General features: G+C 44.4%; 2 protein-coding genes across 14 annotated transcripts in view; both read right to left on the bottom strand.

Moving 5' to 3' along the window:
- Positions 1 to 2622: 2622 nt before the first annotated feature.
- On the bottom strand, positions 2623 to 6487 carry LOC129460609 (disintegrin and metalloproteinase domain-containing protein 1a-like). Its single transcript, XM_055238706.2, is given in 2 exon segments — positions 2623 to 4805; positions 4807 to 6487. Coding segments are annotated over 2 exon segments (2475 nt in total). The 5' UTR covers positions 5341 to 6487; the 3' UTR covers positions 2623 to 2864.
- A 1450-nt stretch (positions 6488 to 7937) lies between these two features.
- MAPKAPK5 (MAPK activated protein kinase 5) overlaps positions 7938 to 21965 on the bottom strand; it is a 56888-nt gene continuing 42860 nt past the window's right edge. For 8 of the 13 annotated variants that reach the window (XM_063614497.1, XM_063614499.1, XM_063614496.1 and 5 more), the window contains 6 exons: positions 21648 to 21835; positions 19352 to 19472; positions 16218 to 16348; positions 15810 to 15931; positions 14671 to 14775; positions 11672 to 11865 (listed from right to left, as the gene is read on the bottom strand). In XM_063614497.1, the coding sequence (XP_063470567.1) occupies positions 11771 to 11865; positions 14671 to 14775; positions 15810 to 15931; positions 16218 to 16348; positions 19352 to 19472; positions 21648 to 21835 (762 nt within the window). In that variant the 3' untranslated portion in view covers positions 11672 to 11770. Of the gene's footprint in view, positions 11318 to 11671; positions 11866 to 14670; positions 14776 to 15809; positions 15932 to 16217; positions 16349 to 19351; positions 19473 to 21647; positions 21836 to 21965 lie in introns of those variants that run through there. The other 5 variants (XM_063614492.1, XM_063614495.1, XM_055238722.2 and 2 more) reach the window with 3 other exon arrangements.

Genomic DNA, 21965 nt, shown 5'->3' with positions numbered 1-21965 from the left:
GTGTATAAATCATGATTTATGTTGTGATTCCCTTACCCTTGATGCTTTAAATATGTGATGATCATTCTCTTTCATTACAGTCACCATCAGCATGCCCACTATGAGGGTTACCCCTTCTGTAACAGTTCTCTGTACAAATGCTTTTCAGCATTTTCACATCTTTTTTTTTTGAGATGGAGTTTCGCTCTTGTTGCCCAGGATAGAGTGCAGTGGCACGATCTCAGCTTACCACAACTCCCTCCTGGGTTGAAGCAATTCTCCTGCCTCAGCCTCCTGAGTAGCTGAGATTAACAGGCATGCACCACCACGCCTGGCTTATTTTGTATTTTTAGTAGAGATGGGGTTTCTCCATGTTGGTCAGGCTGGTCTCAAACTGCTGACCTCAGGTGATTTGCCCACCTTGGCCTCCCAAAGTGCTGTGATTACAGGCCTGAGCCACCGCGCCCGGCCTAGAGACCTTTAGTTACACAGTTTCACTTTTGTCTTCAAAACTCTCAAGTGCCTACCAACTGATAGCATGAGTTCTTTCTTTTTTATTTTGTTTTTTTGAACCAGAATCTCATTCTGTTGCCCAGGCTAGAGTGTGGTGGCGCGATTGTGGTCCACTACAGCCTCTAACTCCTAGGCTCAGGGGATCTTCTCGCCTCAGCCTCTGAAGTAGCTGGGACTACAGGTGCATACCAGCATGCCCAGCTAATTTTTTAAAATTTTCTTGGTAAATTTTTTTATGTTGCTCAGATTGGTCTCAAAGTCCTGGATTCAAGCCATCCTCTTGCCTTGGCCTCCCAAAGTACACTATGATTACAGGCATGAGCTCCCACGCCCAGCCTGATATCATGGTCTCTCATTGTGAATTTTGATCTTTTGGCATAAAACTCATCGTGGATTTGATTATCAGAATCAGACCTGAGAATTTGTGACCTGGTTTTCGTACCTGTTTCCCTTGTAGTCACGTATCCACAACTGAAGACTTCGTTTTGGATTTTGCTTTGAAGTTTTTATTGCACTCAGAGTAACTAACTAACATAAGTTTCTTGAAAGCAGACAGTAGGTGTTATCCTTTGGTTTGCTCTGTTATCGTGCATAGAGTAGGCAGTTAGAAGACAGGCTCGGCAAGTGTATGCTCGGGGACTGATGCTCAGGACCTTCCCTGAGACAGAACATTTGCTCAGTCTGTAGCTCCATTGTACCTGAGAAAGATTTTGCATGTGCCATGCCTAGAGACTAGCAATTCCCATATTTTGAGGTTGGCTCTGGTTAAGTCATTGACTTGGCCAACACTTATTGAGCACCTACCATGAGCCAGGCCCTCAGAGCTAAATAAGATGCCAACCTTATTGCCAGCCATGCTGTCAGGATGTAGTAGGGGAAAAGATACTTTAAACTGTAATGACTACACAATGCCATAGGTTCATGATAGGATCGACATTCATTTGTATGGCTTTGGTTTCATTAGAGTCACTGAAGATAAAGCCGTGTTCTGGGCAGTTAAGGACATGTCTTTTCACTCACTTTTTTTTTTTTTTTTTTTGAGACAAAGTCTTGCTCTTGTCCCCCAGGTTGGAGTGCGATGGCATGATCTCTGCTCACTGCAACCCTGGCCTCCCAGGTTCAAGCGATTCTCTTGCCTCAGCTGGGATTACAGGCGCCTGCCACCATGCCCGACTAATTTTTGTATTTTTAGTAGAGATGGGGTTTCACCATGTTGGCCAGACTGGTCTCGAACTCCTGACCTCAGGTGATCTGCCCGCCTTGGCGTCCTAAAAAGTGCTGAGATTACAGGTGTGAGCCACTGCGCCCAGCCTTTTTTTTTTTTTTTTAAACTGAAGGGAAAAGCTCATGAGGCAGTAGATTCACTCATTCCTGGGGAGGGATGCAGGTCCCACCACTTACTGGCTAGCACTAGAGCAAACTCTTCAGTCTCTGTTTCCTCATGTACAAGTTGGGGGCTTCACAGGGCAGTTGGGAGGATTCAATGAAGACAGTAAATGTAAGGTGTTTAGCACAGGGCCTGACACAGAATGGAGAATGTTACTGTTATCTTACTATGTCCTTACTTCACAGAGAAATGACTACCACATTGAAAGTTCTGTTACTTGTAATTCGAGATGTTCCTATCAATTGCCAATAAACAAAGTATGAACTTCAGTAGAATTATTCAGACAAAAAAATGAAGAAACAAATACTTCAAACAAGAAGTTAGCACCTTAGCAAGGGGCATCTTGCCTAGGTTGCCTTCCCATTCTTTAGGTACCTGGACTGAGAGTTCGAGAAGTGCCTGGATCAGGTCTAGCCTTTTCTAGAGAGCCCCAAACATTAGGAGTCCCAGTTATTAGGTCACAAAAAGCCTAACTTACACATTATCCACAAACAGGCATTTCTGTAGCTTTATGTTAAAATCTCATTTTATGAATAAACTTCACAGGGCAAATTAAAACAACACATCACATAAACAACTTTTGTAACATAATGTGTAGTTATGATTGGGATATAAAATTCTAGAAAAGCAATATGTACATATGCAGATAGTATTGCATGTTAAACAAAGTAGATGGGAGATGGCATTACCTAAAAACAGGCAACTCAAAAATTGGTCCTAATGAGACAAGACATTGATAGGAATGCTTCATAACAAAAATTTAATTAAAATGGTTTCATTAAATGTGATCATGTAAAAACAGTAGTTTCTCTTACATATAATTTTAAATTATAGGTACTCGATTACTAAATGTACCCAATTACTAAAATGAAAGTAGAAAAAAATCCCTCCTTCCACATTAGTACATTTTACAGATTACAGACTTTTGATCAGAAGCACAGCAGCATAAATGCCTACTTCATCTCTGGAGTACTGAGCCTCCTCCTCACCCAGTGTATCCGCTGTTAGCTTTATTGGACGACTCATTTTTTGCCTCTTCTTCCTGTCCTTTGCCTAGTTTCTGTTCTGGTGCAACCTCTTCTGGAGTTCCTTCTGTGTAATCTTGTGACCTCTGTAATATCTCCTTTCTAGCTCCCATACTGGCAAGAATAATTAGACCTGCAAATAATGCTAAAAGCAACAGGGGGACTATGTACACTAACTTCCCTAGGCTTTTGTTTTTATCATTACTCACGTCACCTCTTTGGGGATTACCATGACCAACACTATGATTTCTATTTTCTTCTGTACTTATAATTTCATCACTTGGCCTACCAGCAGGGCCACTATCCACACTGCCTCCATTTCCTGGATTTTTACAGTCAGGAGGGGCAAAACCAGACTCACAATGGCAGTGCCTTAAATTGTTGCAAACTCCTTTCCCGTGACACGATTCCTCTGGTCTGCAGTCATACAGGAGTACGGAGTGATGAACACAGGAGTGACCCATGCAGACTTTGTTTGGGGCACAAGAAGTGCCGACACGCACATCTCCATCATCAGGGATATCAGTAATGTTATGGGCATCCATGCTCCAGCACCAGTCATTGTCATGAGGGACCTGGATAACTGTATGTTGAACTTTGACTCGTGGTAAGGATTGAACACCTGTACATATGAGTTTCCCACAAAATACACTGTCATCTGAACATGTAACATATGTTTGCTGATCCTCAGTGGGATGGCCACAGTTTCCAAACCGGTCTCCTCTGGTATTTATTGAAATATAACAGTCTTCCGGGGCAGATCTTGCAGGGTACCCATATATATTCGCACATTGGTTATCAGGGTTCTTACACTGACCCCCAGAGCAATAGTGAATTCTATCACACAACGTGCCATCTTGCTTGTAGCTGTCTGCAGGGCATTCTGCAGAGCTACCGTCACAATATTCTGGGAGGTCACACTCATCCTGAGTAGGACGGCATAAAAACCCCTTCCTTCTGAAAGTGCAGCCCAGACAGCAGAGGCCATGGCTGCACTCAGCATTCTCCTTCAGAGTACATGTGGGATCACAGCATGGGTCGAGGTGACAGGCAGAACCACAGTCACACTGCTCCATGTCCTCCACCACGCCATTTCCACAGGCAGAATCCCTACGCTTGCGGCCCCTGGGCCATGGCTTGTTAAATAGGCAGGCCCCTTTGTGTTCTCGAAGGAACTGGTAGAAGTAGTCAGAGCTGCAGTTGCTGAAGCCACTTTCTTTTGTGATATTTTCATGCATGAGGCAAAAGTGCTTATCTTTACAAAAGCAGGCCGAGTGGTCATGCTGAATACCCAGGTTGTGCCCAAGCTCATGGACCATCAGGGTTGCAAACAACAGCACATCTTCATGATGGAAGGATTCAACAGCTGCTGCAAAACCGCTTGAGCAGGCACCACTGAGAAAGGCCTGGCCCATATTCTGTCCAGGGCTATGCCCAACGATCATGTGGGCAACATCGTGCTTTGCACGATGGAAGAGCATCTCTTGTCTCCAGCGATTGAAATTCCTGAGTGTGATTTGCAAGTCCACTGCGACATCTATTAGGTCCCCCTCGGTCCAAATCTCCATTCCAGCCAGCACCACCCTTGTGTTTATTCCCCTAGTGAAGCTGTTGGCCAGAGCAATGACATCCACTACTCTCTGGACAGTCTCATTGACATTACTGTCCCACATCTGGAACCGCTGGTTGTTGACCACGACAAACATCTCCACGTACTTTTTGTGTGACCACAAGTAGGACAGCGCCTGTAGATCATGAGGCTTCCTGCTCCCTTGTTGCCAGCTAGTGGACACCACATGGCTGTCTCTGGAAGTGACACCACAGGAGACTCGCGCTTGATGTGCCATGGTGTATAACACATGTTCAAACCGTCTTGAAGAGTCCATGGGCTCAATGCTGTTAAGATTTTTCCTCCTTAATCAGGATGCCCCTGAGACCTGCACAGGTGTTGACAGAAACAAAAGAACCTGACACTCCTTCTATGTAGCCTTCATAGTGGCAGTCATGTGAGATGAAAGGTAATTCTTGCCCTAGGATGCCATTGTGGTAACTGTAGACTGGAAAGTTATTCACAAAATGGTTTCTCTTCACCTTCAGGTGAACCAGGTGCTTCTGGCCTTGCATAAATAGCAAGTAGGACAGTCCTTCCACTGGGCCATCTCCTCCCTGGACTGTCAGCCTCTTTGGAATAATTATTTCATAGAAAGAGTAATAGATTGATCCCAGGTGACAGTACATGCTTGGCACAAAAATCACCAAAAGCATCAAAATCTCTAACCTGATACATGAAGGTCCTGGTACTAGCCCCAGCCTCAAGTTCCACTTCTGTGGAGCCCAAGTTTGAAACTTTATCTTAGCCTCTTCCAAGGCCACTTGGTTTTTCCATAGAGAAAGCAGGATGTTGGCAAAGTCTTTTAATAATGCCACCACTGACATGGCCCAAATGAATCAGTTTGATTCTGGGCCTATGTCCATCAGCAGAGCTCTCCCTCGCACAGAAACCCTTGGAGGCTCAGGTGTTAGTCTAAGATCTACGCTGGCTCCTTTATTGGCAGTTCTTGCCCAACTCTGAGTCTTACAGAACTTCAAGCCGTGTTTCTCTTCCTGCTTCTCTCCTGGCCTTCGGCAGTTTCTTTAGTATGTCTTTCTTCCAACAGCAACAACTTTAATCTTCCTTAGTTATATTCCTTTTACTTTCATGGGAAGATATTCCAAGTAGAAGGCCTGTAGTGATCTAGCCAGTACTGTAACTCAGGCAAATTGTTCTTTATCCTCAGCTCAGGCCACACAACTTGATATCCGTTAATCTCCCCATTCTTTGAAACCCAACATTCTGTCAGGGGGTGGGGGGGAGGGGGCAGGGCTTCTCTGGGGATCTCTGAAAAGGACCAACAAAGTTCTTTGTGGCCCACTGCCTCTTTCCCTCATTTCTGCAGTTTTCAGGGTACCGTTTCTCAGTTCAACTCTCCTTTGTCAGTGTCTGGTTTTTTTTCTTTAATTCAAGAAAATCTGTATGTGGATGTCCAAGTTTTCCCTCATTATCGTTGGTTCCTAACAAATGAGTTATTTTATATCTGCATATAATCTTCTCTACCAAGTTTTCCTAATGCACAGATATATTATGTGTTAAGTAAAATGGGCTCAGTTTCACCATGGGAGTATATAAAGGATCAGGATCAAAGTTCAGTTCCTCCAACTGCCCTAACATAAAAACAGTGTGGGGCCCGGGCACGGTGGCTCACCCCTGTAATCCCAGCACTTTGGGAGGCCGAGGCGGGCGGATCACTGGAGGTCAGGAGTTCGAGACCAGCCTGGCCAGCATGGTGAAACCCCGTCTCTACTAAAAATGCAAAAATTAACGGGGCGTGGTGGCAGGCGCCTGTAATCTCAGCTACTCAGGAAGCTGAGGCAGGAGAATCGCTTGAACCCAGGAGGTGTAGGTTGCAGTAAGCCGAGATCACAGCATTGCACTCCAGCCTGGGCAACAGAGAATCCGTCTCAAAAAAAAAAACTGTGGGGTCAAAATAAAAGCTGACTAATCAGGTGTCTAGTTAACATTTCATCAAGAAAGAAAACTGGGCTATATAAGAACTTTTAAAAGATTTCTTCGGTTTGGAACTAAAATTGACCTGAAATGTCTGTGGAAGTCCTTGAATTTGGTTTTGATGTCAATTTCCTTGGTGTATTTAGCAGTACAAATTTAAAAGGAAAAGAAGCCCTATGCACCCATTCCTTATGCAGTTATTCTGTGCATTCTAGATGAGGAAAAATAAAACTCTGCATTTTTTATCTTGTATAATTTTACAGCAAGTCAAATATTTACAACATGAAACCTTTCAAATATGAGATATGACTACAGAAAGGAATGTAATGGTAGCATAAGATCTTAGATAACAGCATGAGAGCAGATCAATTTATTCACTTTTCCTATTAAATATTTAATTCCTAATACAGATAATACAATGTATCATTAGCATCTAGCAAGAAAATTTATACCGTCACAAACCCACTAAAAAAATTTACAGCAAGAAAAATGAAATGATTTCCAGCTGTATTTCTTCTTGTGATTTATGTAAGCACAAAGTTTCTTAAAATTATATTTTGAAAATTATCACAGATTTTAGGGTGTTTCCCTGTTTCTTAACCAAAATAGGCATGGCAAATTAGGTTAAGCCATTTGGTGGGATAAAAGAAGATTCAATAATGGAAGAACATTCTACTTTTTAAATAAATAATTAAAATAAAATACCCAATTTTCTAATTCTCAAATTGAAACATATTTTCTTCAATAAATACATGCACATACACATACCCACACACAAGACCTTATTTAAATCTTTTGGCGTCTTTGACCAACAATTACCATTTCTTCAACTTGTTTTTTCTCAAATGAATACAAGCAACATAAACTCTTTTTAGAGTAATTCCTGCCAGGCACAGTGGGTTTGCTCCTGTAGTCTCAGCTACTTAGAAGGCTGAGGCAGGAGGATTGCTTGAGTCTAACCTGGGCAACATAGCAGGATCACGTCTCTTTTTTAATTTTAATTTTATTTATTTCTGAGACGGAGTTTCGCTCTGTCACCCAGGCTGGAGTGCAGTAGTGGTGCGATCTCCACTCACTGCAACCTCTGCCTCCCGGGTTCAAGCAATTCTCCTGCTTCAGCCTCCCGAGCAGCTGGGATTACAGGCACATGCCACCACGCCTGGCTAATTTTTGTATTTTTAATAGAGACGGCATTTCGCCATGTTGGCCAGGCTGGTCTTGAACTCTTGACCTAAGGTCATCTGCCCACCTCAGCTTCCCAAAGTGCTGGGATTACTAAAGGCATGAGCCACCACGCTGAGCCTTATCTATGTTTCGAACAAATTCAGACTGGCATTCTCCTATGTTCATACATTAGTCAGAGAGAGGTAAGTTTTTTTTTTTTTACTACATCAAGCCGACTTTTATAACTGTGGTAAAGTCTAAAAGTATCTGATTGACCAGTAATGGCTTTAATAAGCAGGTTAGTAAATCATGTAGGCAAACAAGACAGCATATAACCGGCTGCTTTATAAGAATTGTTTTTACAGTGTTACGTTTCCACAGGTATAGGTGTTAGGCCAAAAAATATGAGAAAGATATCGTTTCACTTCCAGTTACGTGCAAATTTCGAGTAGCAAACCTGACAGTTATGTTAAAGCAGAATTTACTGCTGGACTAGGAATACACAAACAAAACTCCACTTCGAAGACCAAGCCATGCTGAGTCCCTTGGGAGCTACTGTTTTTTACAAGGCATGCTGTTGCATTACAACAGCTGGGGCATCCTCCAGAGTGTTCACAAACTTCCAGCTTGGTGCTCATTTGGATGTGTCTGGACACAGCACTTACATTGAGGGCCACATGAATTCAGCTTGAAGTGACTGAAACACGGGCAACAGATGCTCAGAGTCAAAGGAAGTATCACTTTGGATACCTTTTCCATCGCACCTAAAATTCAGCAAACACTGAAGGAAAAAAAATCATCCTGAGCCTTTTTAGAAGACACCCAAGTCACAAATTTAAGAAGTTACGGATATACTGGATATGCTAGAATATTCCTCTAAAGAAAGAGAAGACTAACAAAGGTAATTACTGCTTTTTTCTTCTCATGGAATACTGAACCTCTGCCCTAAGATAGGAAAACTACAGTTGTTCTAATACTACACAAGGAAGTGCAGTTTTCCTAACTGTAAGAAGTGATCTGTAAGATTTGCATTTCACTGAAAAACACAACAGGCACTTAATTCAACTCTCAGCCAAGTTTTCTGGTCAGTAAATTTAAAAACATTGGTTTTTTTTCTGTTGCCTGTTAGATTTTGCCATTATGAAAAGTATTCAGGTCGCGCGCGGTGGCTCACGCCTGTAATCCCAGCACTTTGGGAGGCCGAGGTGGGCGGATCACGAGGTCAGGAGTTTAAGACCAGCCTGGCCAATATGGTGAAACCCCGTCTCTACTAAAAACACACAAATTAGCTGGGCGTGATGGTGTGTGCCTGTAGTCCCAGCTACTTGGAAGTCTGAGGCACAAGAATCGCTTGAACCTTGGAGGTGGAGGTTGCAGTGAGCCGAGATCAAGCCACTGCACTCCAGCCTGGGGGACAGAGTGAGACTCTGTCTTGGTGGCAGCGGGGGGTGGTGGGGGGTGAGACATATTCAATTCTTCTTACAGGAAATCCGTTTATAACAGTTATCAGTCACCTAAGATTAGTGAACTTTATCTCAAAAAATATCTTTTAATTAATTACAAATTCTCCAAGATAAAAAGGAACCAATGTAGGCCGGGTGCAGTGGCTCACACCTGTAATCCCAGCACTTTTAGAGGCTGAGGTGGGCGGATCACAAGGTCAGGAGATCAAGGCCATCCTGGCTAACACAGTGAAACCCTGTCTCTACCAAAAATACAAAAAGAAATTAGCCGGGCGTGGTGGCGGGCTCCTGTAGTCCCAGCTACTCGGGAGGCTGAGGCAGGAGAATGGCGTGAACCCGGGAGGCGGAGCTTGCAGTGAGCCGAGATCACGCCACTGCACTCCAGCCTGGGCGACAGAGTGAGAATCCGTCTCAAAAAACAAAAAAAGGAAGCAATGTAATAAGGTAATTCTTAAGACACTGTGTTTTTATCATCTATTCCCACAGGCAGTCACACACGTACAGGGCATACTAACCAAATGTCACCCTGAAGACTCAGGGTGGAGGCATTACTCAGCACAGTGGAGGAGTTAGAAAGTAAGTTGCTGGTGAGATCAATTTTGATCAAAGAGAAAGCAATGAGAAAAAACTGAATAACAGATGACTATCCTCTCCCTCTGCTCTGCGAGCTGGAGTCTACCTGCCAGCTTTTCTATGTACCAACGTAAGTACCCACCAAAAACTGCTACACACACACACGAAAATTGGTTATGGAAACCCATACGACAACAGAAAACTGAAAAAGGACCTAGCCTTATTTTTCCTTCAAACAGCTGCTCTCGGGGCCAAAACCACGCTTCCTGAAAATGAAGGGTAATAAACAAGATAAATGCAGCCCAGAGGATGCCAACACAAAACCCAGGCAGACATATTACAGAGAAACAAGGCAGTCTTATGAAAAACAAAACCAAAACTGGATCATCTTATATGATAGTCCAACAGTCCCACTTCAATTATATGTAAATTTCTCAAATTATTCCAAAAACAGGACCAGAGGATCAGGGAACAGAAACAAGGAGTGATGGAGCTGGTGAAGGCTGCAGAGAAGGGGAAAGGACAAAGCAGGACCTCCTGGAAGGGGAAAGGGAAGCTCCGGTTAAACATAAAGAATAGGCCAGGCTTGGTGGCTCACGCCTGTAATCCCAGCACTTTGAGAGGCTGAGGCGGATGGTCAGGAGTTTGAGACCAGCCTGGCCAACATGGTAAAACCCTGTCTCTACTAAAAATACAAATTAGCTGGGCATGGTGGCAGGCGCCTGTAATCCCAGCTACTTGGGAGGCTGAGGCAGGAGAATCACTTGAACCTGGGAGACAGGGGTTGCAGTGAGCCGAGATCGTGCCATTGCACTCCACCCTGGGTGACAAAAGCAAGACTCCATCTCAAAACAAACATATAAAGAATCAACCCAGGCCAGGCGCGGTGGCTCACGCTTGTAATCCCAGCACTTTGGGAGGCCGAGGCGGGTGGATCACGAGGTCAGGAGATCGAGACCACGGTGAAACCCCGTCTCTACTAAAAATACAAAAAATTAGCCGGGCGTGGTGGCAGGCGCCTGTAGTCCCAGCTACTCGGAGAGGCTGAGGCAGGAGAATGGCGTGAACCTGGGAGGCGGAGCTTGCAGTGAGCTGAGATTGTGCCACTGCACTCCAGCCTGGCGACAGAGCGAGACTCTGTCTCAAAAAAAAAAAAAAGAATAAACCCAAGGCTGGGCACAGTGGCTCACGCCTGTAATCCCAGCACTTTGGGAGGCTGAGGCAGACAGATCACCTGAGGTCAGGAGTTCAAGACCAGCCTGGCCAACGTGGTGAAACCCTGTCTCTACTAAAAATACAAAAATTAGCCAGGCATGGTGGCGGGCGCCTGTAATCCCAGCTACTTGGGAGGCTGATGTGGGAGAATCGCTGGAACCTGGGAGGCGGAGGTTGCCGTGAGCAGAGATAGTGCCACTGCACTCCAGCCTCCACTACAACAGCAAGACTCTGTCTCAAAAACAAAAACAAACAAGAATAAACCCAAAAGAAAACCCTGTTAGATTTAAAAAACACACAAGTACCCTTTTAACAAATATGACAAAAACGAAATATTCCTGCTTTTCTCTTGGGAATTGGGGCAGGAGAAATGAGGGCTGAGCTCCCTCTTCTTCCATCATGGAAGTTGGCTCTCCAAGCTCAAGTGTGCCTCCTTTGAGTTCCAGCAAGCAGTCTGCAATGACAGTCACAAAAATGTCTTGACAGTAGAGCTAATCTAGCAATGGTGTGGAAAATACACACACAGGGCAATTGAAACCAGAATCCAGGGTCCTTGATTCAACTGTTTACTAATCAGAAAGGTCAGTATAGTCGGTCCTTTATCTACTACTAGCAAGTGATTTTTGTATATTTTATTACAAATAAAACAATATTGCTTGACAGCATCATCTGTCATCTTACAAATATACAACTACACAGTCCTAAAGTAATAGTATATCTCTAGAACTGAGCTTTTCTTAAAAACAAACAATAACTATACTATTATTAAGTCCTGCACCCTAAATCTATACAGCAACTTTAATCAATGTGGAAATGAAATTATGATTTATTAATTTACATAAAATTACTTTATACATTAAAGAATAATTTTTCAAATTGTTAAAAAAAACAAAGTTTGAAGCTGTCATTATTGGGATTCATGGGACGTGGTTTGCTCTTCTATCACCTGCTTCACAATTTCTGCCAGTTTTAGTCGATCTACTTTATCTGTGAATCCACGACCTGAAAGCCAAAAAAGAACAAAGTCAGTCCTCAAATTCTTTTAAAGGTGGCAGACTCTTGACAGAGACCCAATAAGGTCCACCTTACCAGTATCAAATTCACCCTTACCAGTGGAGGAACCACCCCCACCACTGATCAAAAGCAGTTCAGATCCATTTTTCAGGTAGCAATTGTATAGTTCCACTAACCTGGCAGTAAAAATCCAAAGCTCACAACACACAAGCAAACCACAAAGAGAGACAAGATCTTTTTGTAATACAGACAGCTCACAAAAGACTCATATCCAGAATATGTAAAGAATTCCTATATATCTATAAGAAAGACACAACTCAGTGAAAAAAAATGGGCAAAAGACTTGAATAGGTACTTCACAAAAGAGGAAATCTAACTGGTCCATAAACATTTAAAACGCACATCAGTACGTTTTAAGGGTACATTTAGGGTAATGCAAACTAAAACCACATTGCAATACCACCTACAAACTAACCAGGATAATGAAGATTTTTTTAAAAGACAATAGCAAGAGTTGGTGTGGACGTGAAGTAACCAGAACCCCCAAACACTGCTAGTGGGAGTTCATAAATTCATACAACCACTTTGAAAAACTGGTACCAGTACCCACTAAAGCCAGACAGATGAAGACCTCCATGAACCAGCAATTCTAATCCTATACATGTCAGATAAATGAGCTCATCAAAAGACATTCACAGGAATATTCACCACAGCCCTTTTCTCAATTCCCCAAATCTGGAAATAAACCTAAAGTCCATTCAACAGTAGAATGGAGAAATATAGCATACATTCATATGGTGAAAATGAATGATCTGCTGCTACACACAACATGGATGGATGTCACAAATATAATGACTAAAATTTAATTGACTAAAAGAAGCCAGACATAAAAGAACACAGACTTGTCTGACTCCATTCACAAAGAATACAAAACCGGGCAAAATTAGGCTACAGTGCTAGAAATCAGGACTGTGATTACCCTTGAATGGAGGGAGGGAGTGACTGGAAGAGGACTGATGTTCTACTACATGATCTAGGTGCTGGTTACAGAAGAGTGTTCACTTTGTGAAAATTCACTGAAGTCCGTATTTCATACGTGATCACTTTTCTAAAATGACATATTTCAAGGTTTTTTTTCTTTTTTTTTGAGACGGAGTCTCGCTCTGTTGCCCAGGCTGGAGTGCAGTGGTGTGATCTCAGCTCACTGCAACCTCTGCCTCCCGGGTTCAAGCGATTCTCCTGCCTCAGCCTCCTGAGCAGCTGGGACTACAGGCGCATGCCACCATGCCCAGCTAATTTTTTTTTTTTTTTTGTATTTTTAGTAGAGGTGGGGTTTCACCATGTTAGCCAGGATGGTCTTGATCTCCTGACCTCATGATCTGCCTGCCTCGGCCTCCCAAAGTGTTGGGATTACATGCGTGACCCACCATGCCTGGCCCTCAAATTTCTCTTTGAAAAAATCCCAGGGAAGTGAATCTCCTCCAAGAATGGGAATGGCCAGGCTAGACTTTAGATTTCTTATGGCATGTCTAAGAAACAAGAAGGCAGGCTGGGTACAGTGGCTCACACCTGTAATCCCAGCACTTTGGGAGGCCAAGGTGGGTGGATCACTTGAGGTCAGGAGTTTGAGACGAGCCTGGCCAACATGGTGAAACCCCATCTCCACTAAAAAAAAAAAAAAAAAAAAAAAAAAAAAAAATAATTAGCTGGGCATGGTGGTACATGCCTGTAATCCTAGTTCCTTGGGAGGCTGAGGCGGGAGAATTGCATGAGCCCAGGACGGGGAGGTTGCAGTAAGCCAAGATCGCACCACTGCACTCCAGCCTGGGCAACAGAGGGAGACTCCATCTCAAAAAAAAAAAAAAAAAAAACCCCGGAAACAAGTGAGGCATTGAAATCTTAAGTTTGCTCCCTTCCCTGAGCATCCTGGAGCATAAGTCTAGTACAGTTTGCCCAACTGGAAAGATAATATTAAAATCAGTTCAAGCCAGGCACAGAGGCTCACGCCTGTAATCCCAGCACTTTGGGAGGCTGAGGCAGGTGGATCACTTGAGGCCAGGAGTTCAAGACCAGCCTGGCCAACATGGTGAAACCCCATCTCTACTAAACAAAAATTAGCTGGACATGGTGGCACTTGCCTGCAGTCCCAGCTATTCGGGAGGCTGAGGCAGGAGAATCACTTGAACCCGGGAGGCAGAGGTTGCAATGAGCCAAGACTGCGCCACTGCACTCCAGCCTGGGGGACAGAGTGAAACTCCACCTCAAAAAAACAAGGCAGTTCAAGAAATTCATCTCTACCTTATTTGCTTCAGGAAAAAAACTTAACCAGCAGTAGATTTGGCAAACTTTCTCCTCTTTTGTGAAACAGCTCTTCTCTAAGTTAAGCAGATCAGCGGGATCAGCAGGGTGGACTCGCTGGCACTTTGTCCTCTTTCTCCCCTTCAAGCATCTGTTGCTTCTTAATGACCTGGTGAATAGTCCTGGTATCTGAGAGAAGTTCTGAAATTTGGATTTTTTTTTACCCAAGTGGTGTGTGATGGGGGCTTTCTAGTGTTGAATCTGCAATACACAATTCACTTCAACTCCGGAAAATAAGTGAAAGGGCCAGATATCCAGGTATGCCTTGGCAGTTAATGTAGAGCTAACCCCCATTCCACAATGCTCCACTCACTCTCCAGCCAGCCTCACTTCACTTCAGAACAGCCACAGCTCAGGCCCCAAAGAGATCCTATATGTTCTAAACATAATCATTTGTCTGCATTCCTGGGGAAGGGAGTTGATGAAGGCTCCTACCATTCCAGCTGAAGCTCTGCAGAGTATCTCTTAGGAGTTTGCATTCCCGGTTATACTTCCAAGCCTCCTGCATTACTTCATTCAGTTTCTCATCTTCATTCTCTCCTATTGGTAAGGATGAAGAGGAATTTGCATTTTTCCTGCAGCATCATGGGGTTTTAGTGTGAGAGATGGAAGGACGTGATGTCCAACTGGTTGAAAAATGATGACTGAATGTGCAAAACTTCACCAGACAAGGGCTTTACTGCTAGTCCCTACATTATGTAGACCGCATCTGGTATTTGGACTCTTTTTTTACTCTGACGTCTTTATACAGATCCACTGATGGCCCCAGGGTCTTAGCACCGGGGGATGGGAAATAGGCTGTGGCAGACTCTATTGCTGAACAAAAGACACCTGGTCAACCAAAGACCAAAAAGTGGGAGAGTGGGCTACTTTCTCTCCCCTAAGCTCATTTCTTACTTTAGAAAGCTATCTGAGCTACACTACATGAGTTCTCTTAAAACCCAAGGAATCTAGGGAGATAGACAGGTCAACCCAACTGTTTTCTGGCCTAGTACGTGAAGCATCTCATTTATCTGCTGAGAATAGCCCCTCACCCGCCGATGAGTGGAGAGAGAACATAACGAAAGAAAGCTCTCACTCCAAAGGACCCACGTGTAAGTCACTCTGCCCATGACATGAGTAGCAGCACGAGCCACTTCTGAACTAGGGATGCGTTCTCTTATTTATGAGCTAATGGCAGCCCTGCACTCTAAAGGCTCTGGAAATGGTGAACAGACTGCAGTGAGATTCAGACCCTACCCACATTTTCCATTCTCCATCCCCCAACCTGTGCCCTTGTTGTCAAACTAAGAAAACACAAAATTGCATGCTTGCACCTGACACTGCCAATTAAGTCTAAACTAGAAATTTCACAGAAACAAAAGAGGGGCAGAACTTAACTGCATTTCTGAGCTCCCACTGTCCAATCTTTTTAGTGGGCACAGACTACCTTATATAATGTACTTTTCTTATAACACAAGATGAAACAGACAACCCGAAATTAAACCATTCCTTTTGCCATGTGCATGCATACACCCACCCACCCCCGCACACACACACTCACAGACACACAGAGGATTAGTAAATGGTGTGACCTTTACCAGCCTGGGGGAGAATACACTGAGCAATCACATCTCGGAGTTTTTCCAAGGCAACATTGGAATCCTCGGCTCCATTCTCATGGTCGTGGATATAGACACTGTCCTTTGGCTTGGTGCTTTAAGAGTTTGAGGGAGGGGTAATGACAACGTGAGACCCCAAAAACCAACTCTGGACAGATATTAACTCTAATACAATAAGGCAACAGATATATCAGAAAAATAACAATAGAAAAATAACAATAGTGTCCAACTCCTGATACTATTTAAAGAGCTTATCCTCTCCACCCTCTTCAGAGGCTAAAGAAAGACCCCTAGCTGAGCAAGTTAAATTTCTTAAATTTCAGAACCCAGCACTCAGCCATTCCAGCCATGAAGAAGAATCGAAGAAATAAGCTCAGTTACCCAAGTAACTTCCTCTTCCTCAGAATGGGGTTGTTCACTGAGTGCAGGGGTTTGAGGCTGACTTTCAGATCCTGGATTCTCATGTTGGCCAACTGTTCCGCGTGAGCCTGCTGGATTCCTGCAACCACTGCCTGAATGCAAACACTGCCATCAGTTTTTCATATTCATTGCTGGGCACCTAAAAAGCCAGTCTAAGAAAGTGGAAAGGAAAAGCTCAAAGTACTAAGAATGTAAGTTCACTCTTATGATGAAGGAATATAAATATTTTGATAAGGCAGAGGACTCTTCCCCACGGATCAGCAGGAACCAGGAAACACCAGGCCAACCAAAGGTCACACAACAACTAGCCCTTCTTCCCTGCTGGGGGGGGACAGAAATGCGAGTAAGAAATACCAGCAGGACCCCCCACTCACAGCCACTACTGAGGGGAAGTGTAAAGAGAGGCAAATATGGACATCAGCAGAAAGGCTGGCAGGCTGCCGCCCAAGAAGCCTTACAGATGGTATTGATTCACCTCAGCCCTGACGGCTCAGAGCCCTGACCATCTCACACGGAGGGCATGGCCAAGGCTGAGGCCACATGACCGAGGCCACAACCAGTCAAGTAATTTACAGTGAGAAATAGCTGTCATGGAGTCTGGAACTCTTGAAGTTTGTGCTTTTATGAACAGTGTATGATCTCACTAGAGGCAGACCAAATCATCAGAAGGCTTCATAGGAATATGATCCCATTTTTGTATTTTTTTTTCAATTTTTGTATTTTAAAAGAAGGACAAAATGTGTGTATGTGTATGTGTATCCCAGAAAACGATCAGGAAGTATACATCAAGCCATAGATTACCTCACCTCTGAGGGGTGTGACTGTGGCAGGGGAATGAAAGGGAACTTTCACTTTTTCTTTTAACACTGCTGTACCACCTGAATTTTCACAACAAGAATTTTTTTGAGACAGAGTCTTGCTCTATCTTCCAGGCTGGAGTGCAGTGGTGCAATCCTGACTCACTGCAACCTCTGCCGCTGCCAGGTTCAAGCAATTCTCCTGCCTCAACCTCGCGAGTAGCTGGGATTACCGGCGTGTGCCACCACGCCCAGCTAATTTTTGTATATTTAGTAAAGATGTGGTTTCACCACGTTAGCCAGGCTGGTCTTGAATTCCTCACCTCAAATGATCCATCCACCTCAGCCTCCCAAAGTGCTGGGATTACAGATATGAGCCACCGCACCCAGCCAAAATTTGACAATTTTAAAAAGTAGTTCTGTGGTGAGCATGAAATTAGATCAGGAAAAGTTGGAACTCATTTAAGGGCTCTGTATACTCATAGCCAGCCCTGGCTATGCCTTTCTGCATCTTCACATCCACCTCATCAGTAACAACCTGACAGAAGAAGGAAACAGCTCAAAGTCATGAGCTTAGGCTCCTAGACAGTGCACTTGGGTGGACAGTGTTCTACACTTCCAAAGTTGACCATTCACATCCTCATCACTTTTTTTTGAAACAGTCTCACTCTGTCGCCCAGGCTGGAATGCAGTGGTGGATCTTGGCTCAATGCAACCTCCGCCTCCTGGGCTCAAATGATTCTCCTGCCTCAGCCTCCTGAGTAGCTGGGATTACAGGCGCATGCCACCACACCCAGCTAATTTTTGTATTTTCAGTAGAGGTGGGGTTTCCTCATATTGGCCAGGCTGGTCTCAAACTCTTGACCTCAAGTGATCTGCCCGCCTCAGCCTCTCAAACTGCTGGGATTACAGGCGTGAGCCACCATGCGGCCTTATCTCCTCATTTTTAAGATCTTGAGTAATGCCACATTGTAACCTCTATGTGCTGACAACCAGGATCTAAGTAATCCCTTTGGATTTTTGAATGACCAAACCATTTCTGGACTACAGGAAGACAACCACCCACAAATCAAAGAGAAGGCAGAGAACTATACTTTCCAGTTCTCCTTTTTCTTCCATGCTCCAGCTAAACTTAGAAAGAGACGTCTTACACTTCCACCCTACCCCTTCAAAGCTGGTAACACTCAAGTCTGTGTCACCGCTTTGAGCTCACAGCCACACTATGGTCCCACCCTACAAATCTCATTCATTTGAATGTTCCTCTGCCATCTCAAACAATATCTAAAACCTAAGAGACTCCCTCTCACCCAAATCAGCCTCCTTCCTAATCTGTCAATGTTATCACCAGATATGCCACCCCGTCCCCTTATATCGTCTATCACGAAAAACTGTAGAAATTTTTCTTCAAAAATATTGAGCCTGTTCATTCACCTCTACTTCTCTGCTCCCACAGCCACCCCCAACTTCTAGATTACTTCAGAATTATTAGGCTGGCAAGTCTGTGAGTTGCCAAGTCTGACTGACTATCTCTAAATACCTTTCTAGGGGCAAATCTCTTCTCAAAAAGCTACCATGGCCTCTCAGTTGCATCCCACTAAGACTTAAACCCCTCTGTCTGCTTGTAAAGCCTGGCCCTGCCACACCCATCTCATTAACTTCCCATTAGTGAGGCCAAATTATTTTTCCTGATGATGTATTTGCATGTGTTTTTTTGCTTATGCTGTTCGCCACGCATGGCATTTACACTGTCTACTCAAATTCTTCAAGGACAGTGCATGCCCAAACATGAGAAAGAACTCAGATGCTGCAACACAGAAGACAGTTAATACATGTGAGGGGTTCTGCCTTCTCTTTGGGCAAATTACATCCCTTCAAAGATGTGCTCTTTTTCTGAATTCCCACAGCATTCACAGAAAAGTTAACATGCAAAGCTCTGATATTTGAAATGCTCCCTCTTTGTTTCATGTTTATTGGTCTTGCCTTCCCAGCCAGTCTTGTTTAAACCCCTTGGGGAAAGGGAGGGTATCTTAAACTGTTCTGTGCCCACAGCCCCGTAGCAGAAATATGGAGGCTATTCCTTTGAGTGCTCCCTTAGTTTATATTCACCAGGCCTTGACTTGGTCTTTTACCGAAAGAAGTTCCTTATTTTGGATCCTGACTCTCAGGAAACCAGAGATGCTTCTCTGGGAAGGATCGTGCACTCTGCACTGTTTTGCCTTTAACCCCTCACTGAGCCAAGCCCCAGCATTCCTTCCCAACACAGTCTTTTCAGCCAACAAAGTAAACATCATTCAAAACCTTGTCCATCATCAGCTGAGCAGAAGGCAGCACATTATCCAGGGCCTCGGTGGAATTGAGCCAGGGGTGGTCCAGCACTCCCTCGATGGTGAGTCTCTCCTCCGGTTTGACCTTCAGGAGCCTGTGGAGAAAACGCCAACAGGGCTGCCATGCAGTTGCTACCAAAAGGCCACAGGAAGTTCCTGGATCTGGCTCTAAACAGCTCTGGTTGTTTCTGACTTCTGCAAGCCTGGGCTTTCCACCTGCAGAGCACAGGTGGGATTCTAGTCTCCAACCACTTGTAGGAGTACTATGGCTTGAGGCAGTCCTTTCTATACTGGAAAAAGTGAGATTAAAATGGTAGAAAAGGGCTTAATGCAGTGATACTTTTGAGTTCTAGGGTTTAATAAGGTAATCCTACATATGGCTTATAGTTCCTCAGACCTTGAATCTCCATACTGAGGTTTCTAGGACAATGGGCTTTAACTTCCAAAAGGAACTCAGAGTGCTCTTTTTCCTGACAGTGGCTGCAGAATTAGTTGAAGGGTCATGAGGTTCTGGAAAAGCATGTTGCTACCCAATATAAAACTCTTAGATGTTACCATATGGCAGGACATGAGCCCATTATTCCACAGACATTCAAAAGCTAAAAACCTAGAGTCTCTGAGACGGGGATGGCATTTCCTTCTAAGCCCAGGGTGTTGCTTCTGTGCTGTCTGCCTTCAGATCATGCTTCTTTCCATCTTGTTCATTCCCACTGATGTGGTTCCTAGCTCATCTCAGCCCATTCCCTCCTTCCAACTCCATCTCTCATTACAAATGTCAGGACAACATGCCTAACTGCTCCTTCAGCTTGTCTGCCACCTTCTTCTGGATCATTCTGAACAGACGGCTTCAGATTCTAAAGAAAGGATTATCTGGAAGATCCCAAAACCAAAAAGATAATCAGTGTTGCTCTAGGGACAGGAAATGTATTCTATAGAAAACTGGCAAAGAACCTCTTACAGGACACTGAGGTTTTGGTCAAATAGCTGGGAATACAGCAAGGAAATAGCATGTCAAGACAGATGGTGATTTAATCGTTGCACCCACGTTCCTAAAAACATGTACTTGTCTATTTTAGAAAACAGTCCTCCTTATAGCATACAGAACCTGCCCCCACCCCCCACCCTGTAATCAACAGGACAAGCTTACTTTTGAAAGGGAGTAATTTCCATGGAGAAATGGCTGTACTGTCGGGAGACAGCTCCCAGGTGTTGCCCCTAAACACGTACCTTCATCCCATTACAGAGGAAGAAACTGAGACCAACAAGGCAGACACTGCTCAGTGAAGACCCAGCAGTGGGAAGACAGGAGCAGTGCCTAAGTCCACGGACACCCAGCCTCCCACACAGGTGGGCAGAAAAAACAAACATATTCGAATTTAGGCCTGACTTCTTACCTAGTCCTCCAGCTACCAAAAGCCTCTGAATAACAACTCTCCGTCATCCACTCACTAGCCCTAATTCTGACTAAATCTTCCCATCTTAAGATATACCAGAGCGGCTGGGTGTGGTGGCTCACGCCTGTAATCCCAGCACTTGGGAAGGCCGAGGCAGGCAGATCGCTTGAGATCAGTAGTTTGAGATCAGCCTGGCCAACATGGTCAAACCCCATCTCTACTTAAAATACAAATATGAGCTGGGTGTGTTAGCGGGCGCCTGTAATCCCAGCTACTGCCGAGGCTCAGGCAGGAGAATCACTTGAACCCCGGAGGCGGAAGTTGCAGTGAGCCAAGATTGTACCACTGCACTCCACCCTGGGCAACAGAGCGAGACTCTGTCTCAAAAAAAAAAAAAAAAAAAAAAAAAGGTATGTCAAAGCAATCAACTGGCAGTGCAAAGGTGGAGAGTGGGGTCCAGGCCTGACAAACCCACATGCCCATAGCATCCAACGATGCTGTTTGTCATCTCAGCACCTAGTTCACCTCCTGGCATTGTGTCTGTCCCAAATGACATGCCAGCTCACACGTAAGAAGGACAGCACACCAGGTTTATAATTTAGGGTCCTGAATTAATGTGCAGAGACTGCCTATGGAGGGACCTGGGTTCACACCCTGGGACAAAGTCTAGGGATGCAACAGGAGGGAGGAAAGCTTCATTCGCACCAAGGTGTGGACACTGAGGACAGTCACTTCAGGCTCTAGAGAGATTTCTGAGATATTAAAATGGGGAGGAGCCTGCCTAGGAAACCAATGACTTTTCTCTACCCACATTCCCTTGAGCTCCACCACCTAGAGGCCTCCTTGGCCTCCCTGCCCAGCAGCCCGTGAACTCACTTCCTCACAACATCTTTGGCCATCTCTGAGATCTGACTCCACTCTTCCTCTGGGAACTCAAAACTGCCTGTCATGATCTTTCTTCGCATATCCTTTGGGATAGTCCGGCTGTGGTGTTTGGAGTAAAAAGGAGGGTATCCGCACAGCATCACATAGATAATCACCCCTAGGGACCACAAGTCACAGCTCTGAAAGCAAAAAAGAAAATGGTCACTCACAGCAGAAGCAGAGCCCCCAAATAAACACCCCATGACAGGCTCAGGAATAGCCCCTGCAATATATAGGCTGATATAAACTAGAGTCACTTAACAGAGACTA

The sequence above is a fragment of the Symphalangus syndactylus genome, chromosome 13, assembly GCF_028878055.3.
Source record: "Symphalangus syndactylus isolate Jambi chromosome 13, NHGRI_mSymSyn1-v2.1_pri, whole genome shotgun sequence".
Lineage (NCBI taxonomy): Eukaryota > Metazoa > Chordata > Mammalia > Primates > Hylobatidae > Symphalangus > Symphalangus syndactylus.
Note: the sequence above shows the minus strand (reverse complement) of the source record. Positions and strands in the feature narration are given on the sequence as shown.